The 23,471-nt window shown below is 41.2% G+C and overlaps 2 protein-coding genes across 2 annotated transcripts in view; one reads left to right on the top strand and one right to left on the bottom strand.

The window, feature by feature from the left end:
* The window catches only part of LOC116298053 (uncharacterized), a 31,156-nt gene extending 28,936 nt beyond the window's left edge, over positions 1-2,220 (top strand). Inside the window, exon 10 of the mRNA XM_089029586.1 lies at positions 1,134-2,220. Within this exon, the coding sequence (XP_088885712.1) occupies positions 1,134-1,320 (187 nt within the window). The 3' untranslated portion in view covers positions 1,321-2,220. The remainder of the gene's footprint in view (positions 1-1,133) is intronic.
* LOC116298052 (dynamin-related protein Dyn2) lies at positions 1,446-15,061 on the bottom strand. Its single transcript, XM_089029585.1, has 9 exons — positions 14,787-15,061; positions 14,476-14,621; positions 13,805-13,991; positions 12,208-12,422; positions 11,700-12,042; positions 10,236-10,402; positions 8,667-8,835; positions 4,442-4,575; positions 1,446-3,341 (listed from the first exon to the last, which is right to left on the bottom strand). The coding sequence occupies exons 1-9, from the start codon at positions 15,028-15,030 to the stop codon at positions 3,033-3,035; spliced, it is 1,914 nt and encodes a 637-aa protein (XP_088885711.1). The 5' UTR covers positions 15,031-15,061; the 3' UTR covers positions 1,446-3,032.
* Positions 15,062-23,471: the final 8,410 nt, after the last annotated feature.

Below are 23,471 nucleotides of genomic sequence, written 5' to 3'. Positions count from 1 at the left end.
CAGTCCCTGAAGTATTTTATTCTTTTGTATGGGGTCTTCTTACGACCTCCATTGGCATAATACTGCTCTCTGGTAGCATTTGGTACGGCATTACGAATATTCTTACCACACTCGTAACACTGTGCTGACGTGTCGTCTTCTATTTGCATTTTCTTACCACAACAAATATACTTATTTGGTTTAGTAGGTACAAACTTGGGTTTCAAGCACTTTACACAGAAATCATAAACAAACTCTTTACATTCTTCGCACTCCATATATAGACTAACATATTTGCGCTGTTGCCCCCAACCACACTTGGAGTGGGTTGTTTCCGTAGGTGGATTTTTGACACGGGTCTTGCCCGTGTTGAGATTGCGCTGGAACCCCCATTCCCTATACTACTGAGGGATATTTGAATTGCAGGCTCTGTATCACATGTGAATGGAATTTGTCTCTACTTTGATTCAAAGGTTTTTCTTCGGGTTTTCCGCTTTTTTTTTCTACTTCCCAGCAAAACTTAAGGAGCTGAACTCCAATTTGATTTGTGTGTTAGCCATGTGTTAGCCACATTTGTGTGTTAACCGCAAACCCGTTGGCTCAGTTGGTAAGAGCATCGGACTTTCGTGCGGGAGGTCGTGGTTCGAGTTCCGGCCGGACCAACACTCAGGGTCTTAAAATAACTGAGGAGAAAGTGCTGCCTTTGTAATTACATCTGCAAATGGTTAGACTTTCAAGTGGCTCGGATGACCACTTTAAATGGTGGTCCCGTCTCTCCACACTCATCATTACTAACCATCATAGGAGAGACGTAAAAGAACCACTGAGGATGTAAAGAAACCCTGACAGTGATCACCCTCAATGCCTACACTTCATACTAACCATCTCTCATGCTTGTAAATTGCATAAAAGCAATCTGTCATTCACTTCTCAATGTAAAGCGCCTTTGATTATATTCATATAGAAAAGGCGCTATATAAATTCATAAATCATTATCATTATCATTATGCCCTGACCCGGCCCTGACTTAGATCAGCCCGGAGGATGTTTCAGGGTATCGCCAAAATTCTAAGGTTTGAAGGTTTTGTGTTTAGTGCTATGTAGTTGAAGTCTCTTGGGTTTTTTTTTTTTTTTTTTTTTTTTTTTTTTACCAGAACGGAATCAGACGATGGTTTTATCACCGCAAAACACGTAAGACGTTACAGCCTACCAGATGTGAGCGATACCGAAGACAGTGATGATGATGATGATGATAACGATGTACATAATAGTTATGAAGATGAACATGATGGTGATGACGAGGATGCTACTCCCAGTGGCTCCTGGTGTACGATATCCTAGAAATACATGATCGAGTATGTGATTGTAAAAGCGTCTTAAGGCTTTTTTTTTCTCTCGCAATTTCTGGCCTGAAAACAAAATTTATTCCACCAAGTTATGAAAAAAATGTCTAACTACAGATAATATTTGAGTATTTGAAATTTTAATATTACACTTATTATATCTACCTATTTTCTAGATGTACCAATTTGTTGCTTAAGGTGGCTGCCTACTTTTGAACGTTCGAATTGAGCCCACGATGAGCGCGCGCTCAAAAACCGCTGAAAAATCTACAAGATTTTATTGAAGAACCATACGCGTTTTGAGCTTCAACAGGGCAAAACCCTCAAATTTTGCACTGGACTCTATATTTTTTAATAACTCATTCGAAAAAACTCCTAAAAATCTAGGTTATATCAACATTTTAGAAAAAGTTTAAATCAGTAACACATGAAAAAATAGATTTTCGTAGGGATTTTTGTTCGACTTTATGAGATTTTTTAAGAGCACCGAAACTACAAAATATGACAAATCAATATATCTCTCTCTCTTTTTGTCGAAAATTTCCATGTATTATTGTAGAATGATTGACAAGCCTTCGTTCGTGCAATCATAGAGTCTGCAAATAACTATTATCTTATGAATCTTAATTTTTTCCTAATCAATTCCGGTGGCGCAATTTTTACTCCAAAAGCTCGTGCGTAGGCTTCCATTAATTGCTGATTATCTCGAAAACGAGCTCGGGACACCCTATTTTTCTTTCCAGATTTGGAATCAGCATTAAATTTCAATTCGGAAAATCGAAGTTTTAAAAAAAGTTTAAATCAATTTCCAAAAGTAGGCAGTCACCTTAAAAACTGTCGGTTTTTTCTACCATTGTAAATATGTTTAGTAAATACAATAAACAATATTTGAACTTTGTGCTGGCTAACTAACTAACTATTGATCATAACACAACCTTAATAATGACTTAATAGTGATAGTAGGAAATTAATCTTGGGGTGTATCATAGCCGCCATGTTGGTTGATGTTAACAATGCATTCCTCATTAAGCCTCTCTTGTTAGATCAACCAACATGGCGGCTGTTTCATCGTTCTTTAAATCTCGAGAGATTTTGAGTCATGTGGTTGCAATAAGCCTGAAGCGAGACGACGTTTTACCCCCGACTCTGTACCATAATAGTTTTTAGAATTCTTTCATATTAAAATTTTTGATTCCTTAGAGAATACAGGAACAATAGTCATAATTAAAGAACAAAAGCAGTGTGAAAAGGATTATGGTCTAGAGACGGGGGTAAAACGTCATCTCGCTTCAGGCTTATTCAAGAATAGCAACGTAAATACAAATAAAAACATCGTTAATAAACCTTTCCCATGCGTAGAAAGTGTCGTTATCCTAGAAATATATATATATTACTGATGTCATATTTACTACAGAGCTAAATATAAGGGGTCTTAGCTCCGTCTAAAATTGTTGATAACATGATTGATCAATTAAAACGACCTTATAACACAATTCAAGAATCACATTCAAATCACCTGCAGCGACTATTTCGAAATCACGTTCTCAAGGATTTTTTCCCTCATACGTAGGAAGTGAAAATAAACTACAGACGCCTGAACTTACATTTAACACGAAAAAATTATTTGAGCTACTTGTTACCCCGTGCCTCGGTGGCCTCGCCGAGCCAGACCCTAACCAGACCCTTACCTAGTAATGCCGTATAAAGAAGTTATTGTTTCACTGCTCGGCGCCCCTGTTTGATCCTTAGAAGCATTGAAGGAATTTGCTCGGTTTGTGGCAGAGCATGGTTGATTCCATCCAGGGTTTTCTGGCACTGTTCACGTTTTCTTCGCACTGTTTCCTTCTCTTTTAGAAACTCCATCATTTCACCTGATTTGAGAGCGTCCCTCAGGCTCTCGACGAGTTGGGCAATGAAGAAGTGCTGGATGCAGCGAGGAACTGTGTCAATGACGTTGAGTTTTATGGTGTTGAAACATTTGACTACGTTCTTCTTGGTGTTGGTAATCTGCTGTTTGTCCTGGTTAGAAAAAGAAAAAAATAATAACTAAACTAGATCGAACTATTTATGAGCAAGCTTTGGGAAAGTGTGTGTGTGTGAGAGAGAATTATTCAAAAGTTCAAATCGAACCTTGAAACAACCCCTGGGCTGATCAAAGTCAGGGGGGATAACTCACAGATAGAACCCCGAAACGGGGGGCTAGTATAAGTCAGGGCATGGCTAACTCACAGATTGAACCCTGAAACAACCTCTGGGATGATCTAAGTCACGGCATGGCTAACTCACAGATCAAACCCTGAAACAACCTCTGGGCTGATCTAAGTCAGGGCATGGCTAACTCACAGGTTGAACCCTGAAACAACCTCTAGGATGATCTAAGTCACGGCATGGCTAACTCACAGATCAAACCCTGAAACAACCTCTGAGCTGATCTAAGTCAGGGCATGGCTAACTGACAGATCAAACCCTGAAACAACCTCTGAGCTGATCTAAGTCAGGGCATGGCTAACTGACAGATAAAACCCTGAAACAACCTCTGGGCTGATCTAAGTCAGGGCATGGCTAACTGGCAGATCTAACCCCTCCGGGGGGGGGGGGGTACTCCCATATATGGACTATACGGGGATGATCCGCTGAACAGGGTATGGTTTCTCGAGCTTCTTGTCATAAACAGGGTATGCAATTTCACTCAAGTTCTTCCTGAGTTTCCTGTCATATTCAGGGCTTCTGCTTTCGTATTGACCGAAACTGGTTATTATGGTCGTCAAAAAAACGATACGCGAGATGACATGATAATTGAAACAGGAACTCAGTGCAATTAATTATATCTTTTGTCATAAACAGGGTCTACAATTTAGGTTTAATTGTCATAAACAGGGTACCCCTTTCAGAATCCCAGCGGAACATCCCTACCCAAATTCTGGCGGATTACCCCCCCCGGGGATCTAACCCTGAAACAACCTCTGAGCTGATCTTACATTTAATGCCGAGTCAAATCAAATGACAAAGATTAGAAAAAGAGTGAGTCGAGAGTCATTTTCAGTTAACTATCTCTCGATCATCTTTCATAATCAAATGATTAATACACTGTAAATATTTTTTATAGGGATAAAAATTACCTTGTAACTTGCGCCGCTGATACGACAAGATTCGATAAACTGAACGAGCTCATCTGGATGAAGTCTTCCAGACAAATGCTTGATCTGCTTGAGGAACCCGGGCTCAGTTGAAGGATAATTTCCTCCAAACGATCCTAAAACGTAAGAAATTACTACACCTCAGGAAAAAAGAGGATAAGGATGACACACCTCAGGGAGAAGGATGACACACCTCACGGAGAAGGATGACACACCTCAGGGAGAAGGATGACACACCTCACGGAGAAGGATGACACACCTCAGGGAGAAGGATTTCTATGGATGTGAGATCCTCAGGCATGACGAAGGTTAAACGTGCTGACTTGAAACGGCTCCGCAGTTTTTATCTTATTGGGTCGTTAATCCTCACTTTTTTTACTGAAAGCCAACGCAAGATAACACATGAAACTCAAGTCTTCAGACAAAATGATATTCTGGTACCGAATCCATACTTTCAAGAGTATAAACCAGCACAAGTTGAATTCATCTTGGTATCAATCTCAAACAACAACTCGGCGTTCTGGTATGCCCGACCACGGAGACGATTCTACAAGCAAAGAATTAAGTTCTACAGTAACCACGACGCTAGTTTTCAACTGGAGCTTCGTATACTATCTTGTGGAGACATTCATCCTAACCCTGGCCACGACGACAGAAACAATAATGACAATGTAGACACAAAAAATAAGGTGACAAATCAAACCTCGAAGTTATCAGTATTCTACTCGAATGCCAGGAGTATCGTAAACAAAATCGCAAAATTGCAACTAGAATTAGCCAAAAGCCAAGTTGACATCATAGTCCTTACTGAGACCCATCTAGACGCTTCGATAACGGACGCCGAAGTATTCGGCAACGACTATAGTGTTTATAGAAGAGACCGTCCTGGAAATGCGGGAAGACATGGCGGAGGAGTGTTGATTGCCACGAGAAATTGTATTATAACTTCTTTAAGAGAAGATTTAAATTGTCAATCAGAAATACTCTTTATTGATATAACTACCGGGAACAACAACAAGAAGTTAACCATTGGAGTGTTTTATAGACCACCAAACAGCAATCTCAAACCTTTAGAAGACCTTCAGAATTGTCTCACTAACATTTCAACTACGGATTTATTAATACTTGGTGACTTTAATCTTAGCGAGTTTGACTGGGCTACCAACCAACCTACAAAAACCTCTGAACATCACACTCTTCTCAGAAATAATTCATGATAACTTTTTACAACAATCAGTTGATGAACCTACTCGCGAGAAGAATATTTTAGATCTTGTACTAACTACAAATGCTGATTTGATTAAAGACCTCGAAGTCGGAGAACCCTTCTCCGACCACAATTCAATAACTTTCAAAGTGGACACCCATCCTTATCAAAACCGTGTGTCAAAAAAAGAAGTCTACGCATTTAGCAAAGCCGATTGGAATCATCTTAGAGCTCTGTTTAATAAAACACCGTGGGATTGTATTTTGGAAGACGAAGATATAAACACCAATTGGGAAACCTGGAAAGACCTTTACTTTGCAGCAGTCAACGATAGTATACCAAAATACCGTCAAAAAAGGAAAATTAGTGCACCATGGATTACCAAAGATCTAATAAAACTGTGCAGGAAAAAGAAAACCCTCTATAAAAAAGCCAAAAAATCGAACAACGAGGAACAGTGGACTGCGTACCGTAATCTAAACAACTCTTTGAAAAAGCAATGCAATTCAGCAAAATGGAACCATCTGAAAGATCTAGCAAACAAATTAAAATCCGAGAACAATTCAAAGCCATTCTGGAACTACATGAAATCAAAACGAAAAGGTACCAACGACTTAGTGTTGCTGAAAGAAGGAAGTCAAGAAGTGACAAGTGATCAAGACATAGCACAACACATGAATGAATACTTTTCATCTGTATTTACACGAGAACAATGCATCCTTCCAGAATTTGGCTTTGTTGTTACTGAAAAGTTACGCAACGTTCAATGTTCAGCTAATGAAGTGGAAAGTTATCTAAAAGAATTGAACATTCACAAGTCCCCTGGGCCCGATCAAGTACTACCGCGTATCTTGAAAGAATGTGCAAAGGAATTATCCACATCACTGTGCAAGATGTTTAACAAGTCGTTTTATTCTGGTACACTTCCATCGGACTGGAAAATTGCAAATATAACTCCAATCCACAAAAAAGGTCCAAAACACAACAAGGAAAATTACCGTCAAATCTCGTTGACATCTATCATTTGTAAAGTGGCAGAGAAAATAGTACGATCAAGAGTCATAGCCTTCTGGACAGAACATCAACTATTAAACCAAAATCAATTTGGATACTTAAAAGGCAGATCAACGGTAGGCCAACTTCTAAGTAGCTATAATGACTGGTGTTTATCAAGAAATACCTCAAAAGCGACAGATGTTATCTTTTTAGACCTGTCAAAGGCGTTTGACAGCGTTCCACATGAACGCCTACTCTTCAAGCTTAACAGGTATGGCATTGACGATCAATTACTATTGTGGTTCAGGAATTTTCTAACTAATAGAAAACAAAGAGTGCAAATACGTGGATCCTTTTCTGATTGGTCTCCAGTAACATCGGGTGTCCCGCAAGGTTCAATTCTGGGGCCGATCTTGTTTCTGTTATATGTAAATGACATTCCAAATGTAGCAACATCAAGCATCAAATTGTTTGCTGATGATACTAAGATCTATCGACGACTAACCGACGTTGGGGATGTAACAGCTCTACAGTCGGACCTTGCTTCTTTAGAAGACTGGGCGGCGGATTGGCAAGTCAAGTTTAACCCTAAAAAGTGTGAAGCCATGAGGATAACTCATAAGGGTGATAAGAATAGAACACAATATCACATATCCGACACAGCATTAAAGAACGTACATGACTACAAAGACCTTGGAGTTATAATGTCGAGCGATCTAAGTTGGTCCAAACATGTAGAAGCAATTGTACATAAAGTAAATAAAGTCCTTGGTTTAGTTAAACGTACCACGGGTAGTAGAAATAAGGAAATCTTTTCCATACTCTATAAATCACTGGTCCGTCCCATTCTGGAATATGCATGCCCAGTTTGGGCACCACACCTAGTAAAGGATATCCATGCAATTGAATCTATACAACGAAGAGCGTCACGCATCGCACTAGGTCAAAAACGACAAGAGATGGCATATGAAGACAGATGTAAGATACTCAAATGGAACTCTTTGCAACTTAGAAGGGAATTCCTCTCTCTAGTTGAGTGCTATAAGATTGTACACAAGATGAACGGTCTAGATTTCAGTGACTATTTTGAACTTTGTAAAAGTACGAAAACGAGAGCTAATCACCAATTTAAAATACAGACCAAATCTGCTAGAATAAATTGTTACAAATATTCTTTTTTTGTGCGAATAATCAAATCTTGGAATGATCTTCCTAATAACGTAGTAAATCATACAGATGAACCCAACGTAAATAAATTTAAAACAAGACTTAAGAAACACATGAACATTTTTTGAAGTTAGTATTGTACATATATATATATATATATTATTAGTTCTTAAAATTATTTATTTATTTTAAATTAGGGGACTTATATAGGGCTAACCTCAATGTCTTCCTTTTCAAAATATGTAATCTACATTTTTGAATAAAGTATTATTACACCTCAGGGAGAAGGATGACAAACCTCAGGGAGAAGGATGACACACCTCAGGGAGAAGGATGACACACCTCACGGAGAAGGATGACACATCTCAGGGAGAAGGATGGCACACCTCACGGAGAAGGATGACACATCTCAGGGAGAAGGATGACACATCTCAGGGAGAAGGATGACACACCTCACGGAGAAGGGTGACACACCTCAGGGAGAAGGGTGACACACCTCAGGGAGAAGGGTGACACACCTCAGGGAGAAGGATGACACATCTCAGGGAGAAGGATGACACACCTCAGGGAGAAGGATGACACACCTCAGGGAGAAGGGTGACACACCTCAGGGAGAAGGGTGACACACCTCAGGGAGAAGGATGACACACCTCAGGGAGAAGGGTGACACACCTCACGGAGAAGGATGACACACCTCAGGGAGAAGGATGACACACCTCAGGGAGAAGGATGACACACCTCACAGAGAAGGATGACACACCTCAGGGAGAAGGATGACACACCTCAGGGAGAAGGATGACACACCTCAGGGATGAACTTTTCGCTAGGTTTACTTACCTTTATGTTGATTGGATAGTAAGGTAGCTATGGTATTTTGGACGTCTTGTGGCAGAGGAATACTGACACTTAGAACATCAACACTTTTCTTTTGCATCTGAATGAACTGCTTGATGAAAATCATGGTCTCGGCTTGTTTCTTGTCGAAGATTTTGTTGACAAGAGAAACCTACAGAATGAGAGATGCATTTTAATATGCCGAGTGCCGAATAGAGGAAAACGGAAATAATGTATTGGTAAGTAACTTGAACAACGTGTAAGAAGTCATTGTCTTAAGGAGGTTCGAAATTGTCCTTTTGAGTGTGCACGCAACAAAGACTTTGATAAACTCTTTAGAAAAAGACTGCGATGTATTTGAAAAAGCTGTACAATTATCTGTATTTGTTCATCACAATGAAGAGTTCATATGCCCGTTGAAAATGTAGGCATTTCAAAAATACAAAATCATGCAAGTGCACTAAATATCAACAAACATAAGCTTAGACAATTTTTTAGACACTTGTCATTTACGACAGATGCCAAACTTGGTTCAAAGCCATCAATGTAGCTACACGCCAGTCGGACATAGTGCAGTTTTCGTGTGACTGTGAAAGATTCACGGCACGAGCACGGTCATGACAAGGCAAGGGATACGCCAGACCAATCACATTGCACGAGAATTTACTCTCCATCCAATCACATACACTCGGAACACGGCATAAACCAAGGGAGCACGTTAAAATTGTGATTGTGTTGGTTTATCTTCGATTTTATCGCACGTATTCTAAGATATAGCAAGCGTTCCTTGTAGTTCTTGTTTACGCGCGCGCGCTACACTTCATGGCAGGCGTTCCTTGCTTTAGTCGGGCTAGCGAAATTACTCCGAAAAACCGACGAATATTTTGCGAGGAGCGGAGCGACGTATTACACTATTACACTTGTCATTCCCTTCCTTATACGATCGTAAGCCATTCGGATCGGCCGAAACCAAAACACTACGAGGAATGCCTGTCACAAGATGGATTGCGCGCTAGATAGATCAACCAAGAACAATGACCTTCCTTACACAAACAAAATTTTAATGTGCTCCCTTGCATAAACACGGCGCGGACACGGTCACGCCAAGGTCACGAACAATCACATTGCGCGTGAAAAAATCAGCCAATTAAGCATCACGGTCACGGCACGTCACGCTTACGGCACTGAACTTTTCACAGTCATACGAAAACTGCTCTCGTAGCAAGCAGTAGCCCGAGTTAACGCCTAAGAGGCGTCTAGTTACCGTTTTGGAACTTGGTCCTTCGTGGGAGTAAAGATGAAGGAAAACGTCAGTTGAAGAAGCATATATTTTTAATCAATCGGTTTTCAATTACTTCACTCCGAATCAAAATATGGAGACCAATTTGAATAAATATTGTTTTACACTGACTAGCGACTGACTAGCTTCGTGTTCACGTGAAAACATGAAAGAGTTTTCACATGCATGAAAGACTAGTCAGTGCAGAATAGCTATTCAAATTGGTCGCCATTTTTCACTTCGATGTATATCAGCACTAGTTTACTCGCTAGTTTTGTTTTTAATCTTCTTACCTCAACATATTTTTCCAGATCAGGGAATTTTTCAAGGGTTTTCCTCACAGCAGATAAAACAATAGTTTTGAGCTCTTTTTCCACATCTTCTACAAGCTTTTGACAGACTGAAGTGAGCTTGTCGATTGGGCTGGGTAACACGTGCTTACCAAAAGCTAATGATCGAGCTTCAGGGGTAAAACAGAGATAAGTAATTATATAGCTTAGAATATAGCCGAGAGGACATTGGGAGATCATTTGGATTGTTAGCTGCAGCAGGGATTGACATAACACCAAACAAGAAAGAATCCAACATGTTCTTGTTGGGTGGCGTAATAATTCAAATATTTGACTCCTTCTTCAACCTTAATAGCGCAGCGCAACCGTGACGTCATAAAAACGAAGACAAGGGCGAAATTCGGACAAACAAACTTACAAGTTTACTTTCAGCAGATAATTTTCACAGCCGATCGCAGTTGATCTTAGTTTACACGGGTTATTATTGTAACTTTAAGTAAAAATAATAAAATCGGTTCGTATAATCCTCGTAGTGGTTAAACAGAATGCAATGTTTGTCCGAATCTTTAAGCTATTTTTAGAATCAGCGCGCTGCGCTATTAAAATACCTGTTAACGATCATGGCTTTCGGACAAACTAGTCCATCTATGGAAGTGAATGGAAGTCTGATAATGAAGTGAGGTGCTACACCTTTGAATTGATGGAGTACACTTATAAGACGAGAACTCATTCTGCGCCAGCTGATTGGATAACATCCCGCTGATTAAAACGTTGGAGTTACGCAGGCCCATGACCATTTCCAAGGTGTCAGCCTCCAGCTCTAATTTCGCTCCATGTAAGGGAATCCGGACTTATGGTGGACTACGGCGGGATTCCAAGCGCTGGATTCCGGATTCCGAGACTCTGGATTACGGATTCCAAGGGTCTGGATTCGGAATTCCAAAACTTTTGCATTGCGGAATCCGAATTCCCTATCGTTAATTTTCAGATACTTTCTCTGAAAATCATATTTGATATACTTGCCAGTATAACTAGGGAGGTGTCCCTGGTATATATAACTAGCGTGATAAAAAACAATTGACAATAGCGCATACCTTAAGTTTCAGACACTATAACGTATTGCAAACAGCCCACTCCTCCCTTTTGAATTCATTTGTCCCATAACCTCTAATATTAAACGACAATTTCCTGATCTAAATTTTGATTTAATTATTGTTAAAGCGCGCCGGATTCCAAGGCCTGGATTCCGGATTCCAAGGCCTGGATTCCGGATTCCAAGGCCTGGATTCCGGATTCCAAAGCCCAAAATTTCGTGGATTTCGGATTCCCTTACATGGGGCGACTAATTATTCCTGAAGATGGACTATTTAGTCCAAAAGCCAAGATCGAAAATATTCATTAATATTTTAATGTTGAAAAAGCAGTCAAATATTAAGTTTTTAAGCAGCAAAGACGTTTCATACTCACGTGAACCCTCCTTGTGAAAGTCTTCGTACAGCAGCCTCTCAAGCAGCTGATTATTTTCACTGCTGTCACCAAGAGGAGCTGCTGCACCCTCGAGCTTTCGAAGAAGTTTAACAATCTCCTCGTCAGTCCGATCAGCCAGGGGATTTACTTGGAGAATTTCGCTATTGAACTCCAAGATACGATTTCGCACCTTCTCTCCTCCGGCAAAGTTTGTCGTGTTGTTAAAGAGCAGTGTATTCAGCGTGTCAATTAGGTTGTATTGGATTTTCGCCATCAGTTCGCCTTTGCCTTCACTGGTGACAGGTACGGCTGATTGAGAGAGGCCTTTCAATTCTTCTTCGAGCTGTTATTTTATAAAGCATGTTAGATATTAAAACGCGAAATGTTTTCCTGTGGCGCGCTCTCAATTTGGTCCGTGAAATGGGCCCTCTTTTTGCAAGCCAAATTAACGTGATTGCGCGCGGTCCATTTTGAGCATTTTAGATCCACAATCCCGTTTTAAACTTACTTCAGTTTTTGTGGCTTCCATTTGCTTTATGAGTAACGGTATTTCAACAATCATCTTGTCTGAGAGCAGTTTGATCATAGTCTCCATGAGGCGATCAATCCCACAGATATGGAGGAGGTCTGAGTACTGTTTGTGCCTGGCAAACCATTCTTTCTCGTAAACTCGCGTTTCCTCTGCATTCCAGAGGGACTCTTTTGGATCTGTGCCATCCTTTCCTACAGAAAAAAAGAGTAATCGTTGATACATGACAGTGCTTGTCAATTAGAATATGCGGAATCGTACAATTTGCCATTGCAATCAAATAGGATTTTGTTGAACGTCAATCAAAGTTTTTGAAGATATATACACCTTAAGGACGGTGCCTACTATTGTCCACGCGCACACGTACTGCGTATCTACATTCGAGGAATTTCAAAATTTATTACTCGAATTGCACGAAACAAAGCGTTTATTTTCAATAAAAGTTAAAGCAGAAAACGATCTTAAGTAACGCAGGCTTGTTAAAGAGATAATTTGCTAAGGTTTAAGTATTATTGACAAAGAATCATAAGTTCTTTTGGGCAAGTTTTGAAAAAATGGCAGACTCGTAGCTCTAAAAAACCAAATCCTTTCAATAATAAAGCTTTTTACCGTTTCTTTAGATTTAATCCTATAAAACTTGAATAAAAACAAACAAGAAATACATATGAAATTGAAAATTTACCATTTATTAATATCTAGGTGTGTAATTATAGTTTTGAAAATCTTTTTTGGGTCGCTAAACACTTTCATCATGAAATTCTTTTACTTTGGAGTTCTCAATCTAAAAAATCATCTTATTACGTACCAAATATTTCAGAAATTCCTTTCTGCTGTTAAGTAAAGAGTCGATAATAACTTCACCTCAAACCCAATAGTCTTCCTGGAACTATAAAGCTTATAAATATCGAGTTTTTCTCTGTGTTTTTTGCTTGCATGGCAGGAAACAGCATGTTTAGCTTGACGTGCAAACGCGCCAAAAACAGAGTTTGTCACGCCGTTTTGTATGCTGTGTAACGCTTGTCACGCATTCGGCATAAGATTTATCCCTAATAATGTTCTTTAAAAATTCGTATCTCTTAAAAACGCCTGGATACCCCTATTTTTTCTTCGTTTAAATGATAGAGTAAATGCTAAATTAGCCTCGTAAAATGAAATTTATAAAAAATAATTGGTTTTGAAAAGAATATGGACACAATCTTTATGTACCTACTGATCGAAAATAGGGAGCACGAAGCTAATAAATTATATATATTATAGCCAAGTATAAAATTCATGGTAGAATTGGGTATATTTTAGTAAAGAAACAAAGTGTCAGTCATTTAGGACGATTTAAATTAGAAATTTTTCAAAATCTTTCGAATTTTTTTTTTTCCTGGTGTTAGTAAAATCATGACGTCATCACTTTTTAACGATTTTTAAGCCTTGTTATTTCTTTTAAATGCATGGTGACCCCTACTTTTCTAACCAGAATTTGACAACCCTTTGATAGGTTAAAATAATTCACATAGTCATTTAAAAAAATAATTGATTCTCAATTAGTAGGCACCGTCCTTAAGACATGCAGCTTTTTAAGTACCTCTTAACAAGATAAAATGGTTGTCCTCAAGTGTAAAGTGCGATTGATTCAATGCCACTTTGCGTCCTATGTCATCAGATTCGTTGTGTTTGTCTGGTTTGGTCAGAACGCAAATAGTGCGAGCTTTGTAGTCTTCTGCGTGTTTCATGACCAAGTTGATGGCTCCGTCACCAGTGGGATCTCCGACCTAAAACACAACATACACACGCACGAGAAGTGTGAAGGTCACGCAACTCCTGAAGTGTCACGCAAGGGCTAAAAATTCACACAGTGCATTTGTCACGAACACCTAAGATACAACACACGCACGAGGTGTGAAAGTCACGCAACTCCTGAAGTGTCACGCAAGGGCTAAAAATTTACACAGTGCGTTTGTCACGAACACCTAAGATACAACACACGCACGAGGTGTGAAAGTCACGCAACTCCTGAAGTGTCACGCAAGAGCTAAAGCATTTCTCACGAACACCTAAGAAACCACGTACACACGAGTACTGCAAAAAAATCTAAACGAAGAAAGTGCTAAAGACAAAAGTCACGCAATACATTAGTCACAAACTCGCGGCTCTCGACACACAAAAAAGTTGAAAGATAACGTTAAGGATTAATTTTTGTCGACTTTTCCAGGTTTACACCCTATTCATCTCAGTGTTAAATAGTTAAATATTTACCTGGGATACAATGACGATAATGCTCTTTTTGTTCTTCTTGATGTAATCAAGCACTAAATCTTGAGTTACTTTGTTCATCCTGTCGTTGTCATTGGCGAAATGCACGCCGGGAAGGTCTACCAAAGTAAGGGGACTGAGGCCAGGTCCTGGAACACAAAATGATTATTAAATGAAATCCTTCCCTCTATAATGTGTTTCACTAGTTCCCCTCCCCCCTTCACTCCCATCCACCCCCCCCCCCCCCCACCCCACCCCAATCCACCCCATCCCACTCCACTCCACTCCACTCCGCTCCACTTCTAATACATTACCATATAAGGTCACAGTGACAGGCGTCTTTGATATCTCAGTCCCAGGCTCTTTATGTAAGTGTCCGGCCACGTCTCGCAAGAATTTTTCTATGGTTTCATCCTCAGGGTTTTCGACCTCTCCACCTATCTCTGGATTACCCTTTACACTCACATTTATCTTGTATGATTCATTAGTGCGCAGGCTTAGTAGGATGGGATATGTCGTTAGGGCCTGCAGATGAGTAGCTGTCTTTCCTTTTCGCATTGGCAGCAAATATCTGATGCGTCAAGAGAGAAAATTAAAATGTACAACAAAAAATAAAATGTACAACTTAATAGACGTCACACTTATTAGCAAATTGGAAGTATAAACCTTCATAACATAAAGATTTGCTAGCCCAAACGTGACAAAACTTCAAGTTGCATTTTTTCATGATCAAGCAGTACTTTTTATACATCAAGTTGATTTTCATTACACCAAGACCCTTGTGTTCTATGTCTAGTCATTTGTTTCGCTTGTCTAGTCATTTGTTTTTGATATCAAGTGCAATGTTTAAGTTGACAAGCAGCCATCACAATCAAAAGTCATTTAGGTCTTTGCGATTTGCATACGAAAGGGAACGCTAGAAGCACTCAGGAGAAGATTGATTTCGATCAGCTTGCGATCGATGAACGCGCTAGGTCTGGAAGCGAGTTGCAGGGCGGGAGGAGGGTCAACAATGGCGGACCGTTTGTGAAGGAAGTTCGGCTGACAAGAAGATCTTTCAAAGGTAAATTTAGGCTTGTTTATCTTTGTTTTTAGCCAATAAAACAATTTTATTGGTGTTAGAGAACACCCAAAACATGATAAGAGTTTTCATTACGAAGAATTCGCTAGTTTTTGTACTCAAAGAACCATTTTTCATGATGTTTACGCTAGATTTTATATAGCAAATACGGGCGCAGTTGCTATAGTCTACATTTGAGATGTCAAAAAACCAATCTTGCTCAAATTTGCTTAGTCTGATTTTTTTCACATAAGTAGAACACTATATAAACATTTCAAAAAAATATAAACTAGGTCTGGGAAAACATTGTAATAAAGCCAAAAATGCCGTGCGCCCGCATTTGCTATATAAAATCTAGTGCCCATGCCCGTTTTCAACGCCCCTCCCTCCTCCCGCCCTGCAACTAGCTTCCAGACCTAGCGCGTTCATCGATCGCAAGCTGATCGAAATCAATCTTCTCCTGAGTGCTTCTAGCGAAAATGAAAATGGTTCTTGAGTACAAAAAACTAGCGAATTCTTCGTAATGAAAACTCTGAAATGAAAATTCGTAATGAAAACTCTGAAATGAAAACTCTCTAATGAAAAAAATGAAGAAATCAGACTTTCTTCTTGAGTTCTAATTAAAATAGCTTTTTTTCGATAACCGGCTTGATCTACGTGTCTTCTGAAAAATCGAAATGTTGACGTTGTACCTAATAAGCGTGTTTGTTTACTTTTTAAAATACATTAGCAAAAAAGGTCTAGATCATTTAAATTTTTTTTCAGGTGTTAATTGTATAATTTTACTTCGACTTGCATCTTTGATTTTTTCAATATGAATAATTCGAAGATAAAACTATGTGCGAGTGTGCGCATGCACAGCGTGCCCCCACGGCGTCTACAAGTGCTAGAAATATATCCCACATGGAACATCAGCATTTCGTTTCCTCATATAAAATAACAAAGTAATCTATATTGTATAAGAGCTTTGTGCTTGTTATAGGAATCGTGTAACATTCGTAATTAGATGACGTAAGACGATCGCTAAACGTTTAATTATCGATCTGCTAACACCAGTAGTATAGGGGATGGGGGTTCCAGCGCAACGACCACCGGAGGATTACCCGTCTAAAGTACCCCCCTCGATTCGTACCGCGATTACCCGCATCCCGTGTTTATGTAAAATATGTTAGTCTATATATGGAGTGCGAAGATTGTAAGAGAACTTTTAAGAAAGAAGTGGACTTAAAGAAGCATTTGAAGATGAAGACGAAATGTATGAGCAGCTATGATTGTGGATGTGGTAAGAAGTTTGAGACTAAGGTTAAATTGTTTTGGCATTGTCAGGATGTGAGTATGACTACGACGATCTGAAAAGGGTCTGGAATTAGGTATAAGATATTTCCTATTATATAGATGGAATCCCAAAGCAATTTCGAAACGGTTGTCAATACCCGGTAACGGTGAGATTGACGTTAGGCAGTTTTGGCGTCAGTCAGAAAGGAAGGTCAAGAGAACGCTTCGAAAAGGCATAGAAGAATTAGGAGCCCTGAAAGCGAGTATAATGGTAGAAGTAAGTTTATCAAAAGATGAGGTAACGACGACAGCAATGCTGCGATCAAAGTCGTTAGTGATATTAGAGTCCACGAATCTGGATAGGTCACTCAGCGAAGCCTTAGAAGCAATAATGGAATCGCTGTCTAACTACACGAAAGAAGGATCAGGTTGGACAGTGGGAGGAGGTAGAAGGTATGGAGGTTAGCATGGCAAGGTACGTGCCAATACGAGGAGGAAGTTACGTACCCCTGCCGGTGTGGGTAGAAAGGAAGAAGGCAATCGTTAACGTAAAGAATGACGACAACCGCTGCTTTATGTGGGCAATCAGGTCTGCACTGTATCCAGTAGATAAGGATCCATGTAGACCAAGCAAGTACCCAACAGACGATTTGGAGTGGGACGGCGTGGAATTTCCCATGCAGTTGATAGACATCCCCATATTTGAGGAAATAAACGATTTAGCAATTAACGTTTACGGAGTCAGAGACCAAACGATAGTACCACTAGTGTTGTCAAAGAGTAGTAAAGGAGAACGAATACACCTTTTCTACCACGGCGGACATTATTCGTGGGTTAAACATATTAGCAGACTATTTTACAGACACACCAAACACAAAGGTAAGAAATACTTCTGTGATTGCTGCTTATTATCCTTTACCAGCGTTTAAAGCTCTAAAGGATCACGACGAAATATGTCGCGGAGTCGAAGAAGTGGCCGCAACGGATCCAGATGCCTACAGATAAGAACCTATCCTACTCAGACCATCAAAAGCAGATGCAGGTGCCTTACGTGATATATGCAGACTTTGAAGCGTTGATAACTAAGGAAGAGCAGAAAAGTGGTTGCTACGAATAAGGTGGGGATTACACGAGATCTGCTCCTTTGGTTACATAGTAGTCAGATTCAGACGGTAAGGCCGACCCCCTCCTGTTAATTACCGAGGTAAGAACGCAGCTAATGAGTTTCTAGAAGCATTGCGAGAAGAGGAGGAAGAGATAAGAGAACAATTAAGACGTCCAAAGAAGAATGGAATTTACCAAAGAGAACCAGGAGGCTTTTAACAAGGCAAAAAAATGCCACATTTGCCCAAATACGCTTCTTCAGTTTGAAGACGAGCCAAGAGAAGCGTGGATGAAGATGGAAAGTATTTAGGAGAAGCTCATTTTAAATGCGGGAAGTATGCTAAGAAGGGTGAGAAGCCGGGAAAGCCCTCCACGCATTGCATTCACTGCCACAAAGCATTTGTTGAGGATTTCTATGTGGATAAGGTTAGAGATCACTGCCACATCCACGGGCACATACAGAGGTGCGGCTCATTGGAAATGTAATATAAACTTCAAAGTAGATCCAGAAATGGAAATACCCGTATTCTTTCATAATTTAAGGGGTTACGACAGTCACTTACTCTTACAAGGAACGGACGGCTCCGAAGTAAAGTGCATACCCAACAACAAAGAAGGTACATGTCCGTAACTGTGGGCAAGCTGAAGTTCTTAGACTCGCAAGCAGTTCATGGCGAATCCTTAGCAAACTTGGTTAAATACAACACGGAGTTCCCCATTTCCAGTCAATACGGCGCGGAAAGGAAAGGAGTCTACCCATACGAATACATGGACTCCTGGGATCGATTCAAAGAACCCCTACCACCAAAGAGAGATTCTACAGCCCCCTAAACGAGTCCGGTATAAAGGACGAGGAGTACCAGCATGCGTTAGATGTGTGGGAAAGTACTCTGTGAGAATATGGGAGAATACCACGACATCTACCTACGTTCAGACGTAGTGCTGCTCGCAGATGTTTTCCAAAGCTTTCGAAAGATGGCCAATGGAATACTACGGGTTGGATCCAGCGAACTTCTACACGGCTCCTGGGCTTAGTTGGAGTGCACTTCTAAAGAAGACAAACGCGCAACTGGATTCTCCTAACGGAATACGACATGTACCGCTTTATGGAAGACGGTTATCCGCGGCGGTGTTTGCGGAACCCAGCAGACCGATACGCCCGCGCAAACAATCCCACGGTGGAGTACGACCCGGAGAAGCCAACCACATACATCTTCTACTTAGACGCAAACAACCTCTACGGTTGGGCAATGTTCGCAGTACTTACCTGTAAGCGACTTCGAATGGGACAACATTAAAGCCCATAGAGTTTTACCTAAACGTAGGTAAAGAAGACGACAAAGGTTACGTGCTGGAGGTGGACCTGGAATACCCAGAGCACTTGCACGAGCACACAATGAGTTCCCATTAGCACCAGAAGCAATTTAGAAATACCATTTAAGCAGCTGAGTCGCTGCAGAGGGAAATGTGTCCTGGCTACAAACCCTACAGGAAGCTAACGATGAACCTAATGGACAAGCGAAAGTACGTGGTGCATTACCGCAACCTGCAGTTCTATGTGCGCCACGGCTTACGCGTGAAGAAGATTCACCGCGTTTTGAAGTTCACGCAGGAGGAACCATGGATGCGCTCCTACATTGACTTTAACACACAAAGCGTGCGCAGGCAAAGAATGACTTCGAAAAGAACCTGTTTAAACTAATGAACAATAGCGTATTTGGTAAAGACAATGGAGAACATCCGCAAGCGCGTAAGCATAAGATAGCCAGCACCAGAGAGGAAGCAGAAGCATACGTGTCACAGCCTGGATTCGTTAGATACGTAGAAATGTTTAAACTTCTACGTGATTCACATGAAGAAAGCGAATCTATTCCTGAATAAACCCGTATACACGGGGTTTACAGTGTTATAGACCTATCAAAGCTGCCTCATGTATGAGTTTTACTACGACCAAGCTTAAAACCGAAATACGGTGATAAGTGCCGCCTCTTATACACCGACACCGATTCCTTGATACTAGAGGTGCAGACGGAAGACATTTACGAAGACTGTGTTCCCGACATCGATGAATACGACACCAGCGATTACCCACGCGACCACTTTCTTTACTCCCCTAAAAACAAGAAAGTAATCGGGAAATGAAGGATGAGATGAAAGGAAAACCCATCGTGGAATACGTGGGCCTGAAACCAAAGATGTACAGCGTGCTAAAGCTGGACGGTGTGTAGAAAAGAAAGCTAAAGGCGTTAAAAAAATACGTGGTTAAGAAGGACATTACGCACGAGTCCTACTTAAAGGTCCTGCGTACGCGTAAGGAACAGCGACATAAATGAACAGCCTGCGCAGCTACGGACATCAAATACACAACGTTACACAGGAGAAGGTGTCACTGTCTGCATTTGACGGTAAGAGGTGGATGTGTGATGATGGTATCCATACGATAGCATTCGGACATCACACGATAAGCAGTTCTTCTTTGACGAACCCACGCGTGGGACCATCATGAAGATAATACAAGATGGGCTGACCCTTCTTAGCTATCGCACTTCGGATCTGGTAAGTTCCAAAGACCAATTAGGATCCGTAGCTCTTTGGATCCTCCTTCTAATTCACCCGGCTCATAGAGATATCGAACCGCGACATCACCTAATCTTTTTTCCTGGGGAAGACCGCCCTCGAACTTCTGCCGAAGGACTTGTGTTCCACGTGTTTCTTTTTTATGGCATCCCTGGGTTTCATTCCGTAGCCCTGGCCGCCTCGTTGTTCCAAAGCCGCGACGACCTGGGGGAGCCTCTGAGTCCATTCCCTGTTGCGTTTGGCAGGGATCTTCCAGCTCTTTCCAATACTGGTATCCAAAGAGACGCTCTGCCAAGGTCTATTGAATCTTTCGACGATGCTCTGACCCCTGTGTGGTACTCAGCTTTGGCTCTCCTAATCTTAGTGTCGTGGTCTTTCAGGGTCTTAGTAACCACGCCCATGAACTCCGTTCCCGCATCCACTTGCAGCAGCAGGCCATTTCAAGAACGCGATATACATCCACCTAGGGCTTCTGCAGACTTCTCCAGAATATCCTTGCTGATTATGGCGTTCGGCCGTTCCTGTATGCTTGCGACTATCAAACTACGGTTCAAAGCGATACATAGGTCTTTTTTCTTACCTTGTCGTGCGGCAAGAAGCGCCGTGAAGGATACTTCATTGGGAGGTATTACGGTGAATGAAGCATGGGGGCTGGGCAATGTGTACTTACGGCACGGGAAAGATGACCTGCCAGAGGGTTGTTTTTCAACCAGTTCTTAGCTGTTTAGTGGCATGATTACCATGAGCCGGCGCGGGTTTCGCGAGTTTCTTGATAGCTGTACGCTCATCTCCCAATAGCCTTCCGGCCCATAGTAAATCCTTTTTAAGTTTGTCCTCTACGGCCCCCGTATATGAATTCCAAAACAAGATTGATTTTTTTTTCTTACGTCCTGTTAAAATCCACCGTCTTTCCGTCCACATTAATGGTGATGTGTTATGCTTTCTACCAAATTTAGGACAATCATAGCTAAAAGAAATGGGAAGGAGTTGAATCCCGTGCCCTATCTGACTTTCCCCCCCCCCCATGGGTTACACCCTATGGCATGAGCCACCCACCCGCCCCCCCTGCCCGGCCACAGAAGAATTGGAATAAGAGAAGACTTTTCTCCATGTCTGTAAACTATGGACCAGCGCAAGTAGGACTTCGTAAGAGGATGCGACTTTCATTTCACACATAGATTGACCGCTATTATTGTAGTTTTCGCGGTTAATAGTAAGGAAACAGCGAGGTCAGTACAATGAAATGTCATTGTGAAAATTAGGAGCAGTTCCAAATATTTTTATGACTATTTTCAAATTTCTCATGGGGTAATTCGTCGGTAATCCTGTGGTAAGAGTATATCACATGCTTTCTGACAGCTCCAATTAGCCAAGTGTTATAGGGGTTTTGTTTGTATGGGGCATATGGATTTTTGGTTTGGTGCAGGAAGATTCCGTATTGACACAAGCCATTATTAAATTATACCAAGGAATTAACAAAGAGCAACTAACCAGCCGAAAACCTTACAGGCTTGATGGGGGGGAGGCTGATCAGACTAAGGGTAAAGTATTTTGTCGCTTTCCCAAAAAGAGATCATATATTACAGGGGACAAGATCACCCTTCGTTAGAGCAGATACGCCATGCTACGCCTCCCGCCCAGCCACTGAAAAGGCAGGGGCTGGGGAAAAAAAACAAACTCCCAGAATACCAACTCACTATCTTTTTGGTTTTCTTAGAAGGCTGATAGAATTATGGAACTGGGGCTGTTCTTAACCCCGTTAATGACGCGGGGTGTGACTGGCGCATTAGAGCTTAAAGGCCGTCCCGTACCAGGATAGTAAGTCTGTGTTTTCAAGTTCCTTATCCGCCTTGACATTTTTGTCTGGGTTCTGTCCCAACCAATCATGTAAGCTTGTCTTTTTCATTTCCAAGCCGCCACGTCTCGCCTGATATTCTCCACGCTCTAAGTCGTGTCTCTTCCTTCGGCGGCCAAATCGCCGCTGCGATCGAAACTATAAAACTAAATCTATCCAACAAATGACCACCCAACATAGATCCAGTGAATGCTAAGGCTTTTGCAATTTCACTACACCTGCGACCAACCGCTAGCCATTACTACATTAGGGATGTACTTTTTTCCCGTAGGTAATCCTTTTAAATGAAGCCCCGCCAACCCGGCAGCCTGGTCTATTAGCAAAATTAGCGAAGCTCTTGTCTTGGGTCGTCAGTAAAGTCTTCTTGAGCACTTCTTTTTACCTACCCAACCAATTACCTCGCAACAATGAAGTAATTGATAGCTGCTTCTCAAACGTTGTCAAACAACGCGGTCGGACATTATATATCAAAGCCCTTGCAGAAGGTTCGTATTCCATTTCAGGGATTTTGCTTTGTCTAACCTCCACAGGTGCGCGCGATATGTGGGGGCCTCCATTTACTTTCTGGCTTCGTGCACGCCATTGTACAGTAGAGGCTGCCTGCTGCTTATAGCAATTTCCTATAGCGCCGAATGACGTAGCCGGGATTCCAATATGGATTCCTCTTCATCCACCTTTTCTTCTTCCCTTTTGATTTGTTATTCCTGATTCATCTCCGCGAGCTTCTTTACACGGCAGCAAATCTGCCGGATGATTTAGCCCTTGGTGATTAGTTGATCATCTTTCTCTACTGAGGGGTTTCATCCGCCTTCGGATTCACTCATTTATATCTAGAGGACGTGAAGGAATGATAAAGTAATTCTTAAGACGACTTGACAAATTACTTAAGGATGACACCCTTTCTAATAGGTACTTGAGGCGGCCCTGGGTTAATTCCCCGCACATTGACTTGACTAAGTACTTGATAACGTCACTTGCAGCGTTGCCTCAGCACAGTGCTGCCTGGAAGACCAACATTTTCGAATTCCTCTGGACTTCTTGAAGTCCTTCCAAGGATGGCTTAATAAGGAACTCCTACGTACCTCCTTCAAGTCGTACGTGCCCTGCCAGCTTACGTGACAGTGCAGC

Source organism: Actinia tenebrosa, unplaced genomic scaffold (genome assembly GCF_029948245.1).
Source record: "Actinia tenebrosa isolate PJP-AT-01 unplaced genomic scaffold, QUT_ActTen_1.0 PGA_scaffold14__42_contigs__length_11649687, whole genome shotgun sequence".
Classification (NCBI taxonomy): domain Eukaryota; kingdom Metazoa; phylum Cnidaria; class Anthozoa; order Actiniaria; family Actiniidae; genus Actinia; species Actinia tenebrosa.
This window is presented reverse-complemented; position numbering and strand designations above follow the sequence as displayed.

What these genes read in the sequence shown, in the direction of transcription:
- LOC116298052 (XM_089029585.1), bottom strand. Translation starts at nt 15,030, where the DNA reads ATGCGAAAAGGAAAGACAGCTACTCATCTGCAGGCCCTAACGACATAT. An exon ending in TGTCACTGTGACCTTATATG is followed by an intron (nt 14,622 to 14,786) that starts GTAATGTATTAG and finishes TTTGTGTTCCAG; the next exon opens with GACCTGGCCTCAGTCCCCTT. An exon ending in CTTTCACAAGGAGGGTTCAC is followed by an intron (nt 10,403 to 11,699) that starts GTGAGTATGAAA and finishes TTACCCCTGAAG; the next exon opens with CTCGATCATTAGCTTTTGGT.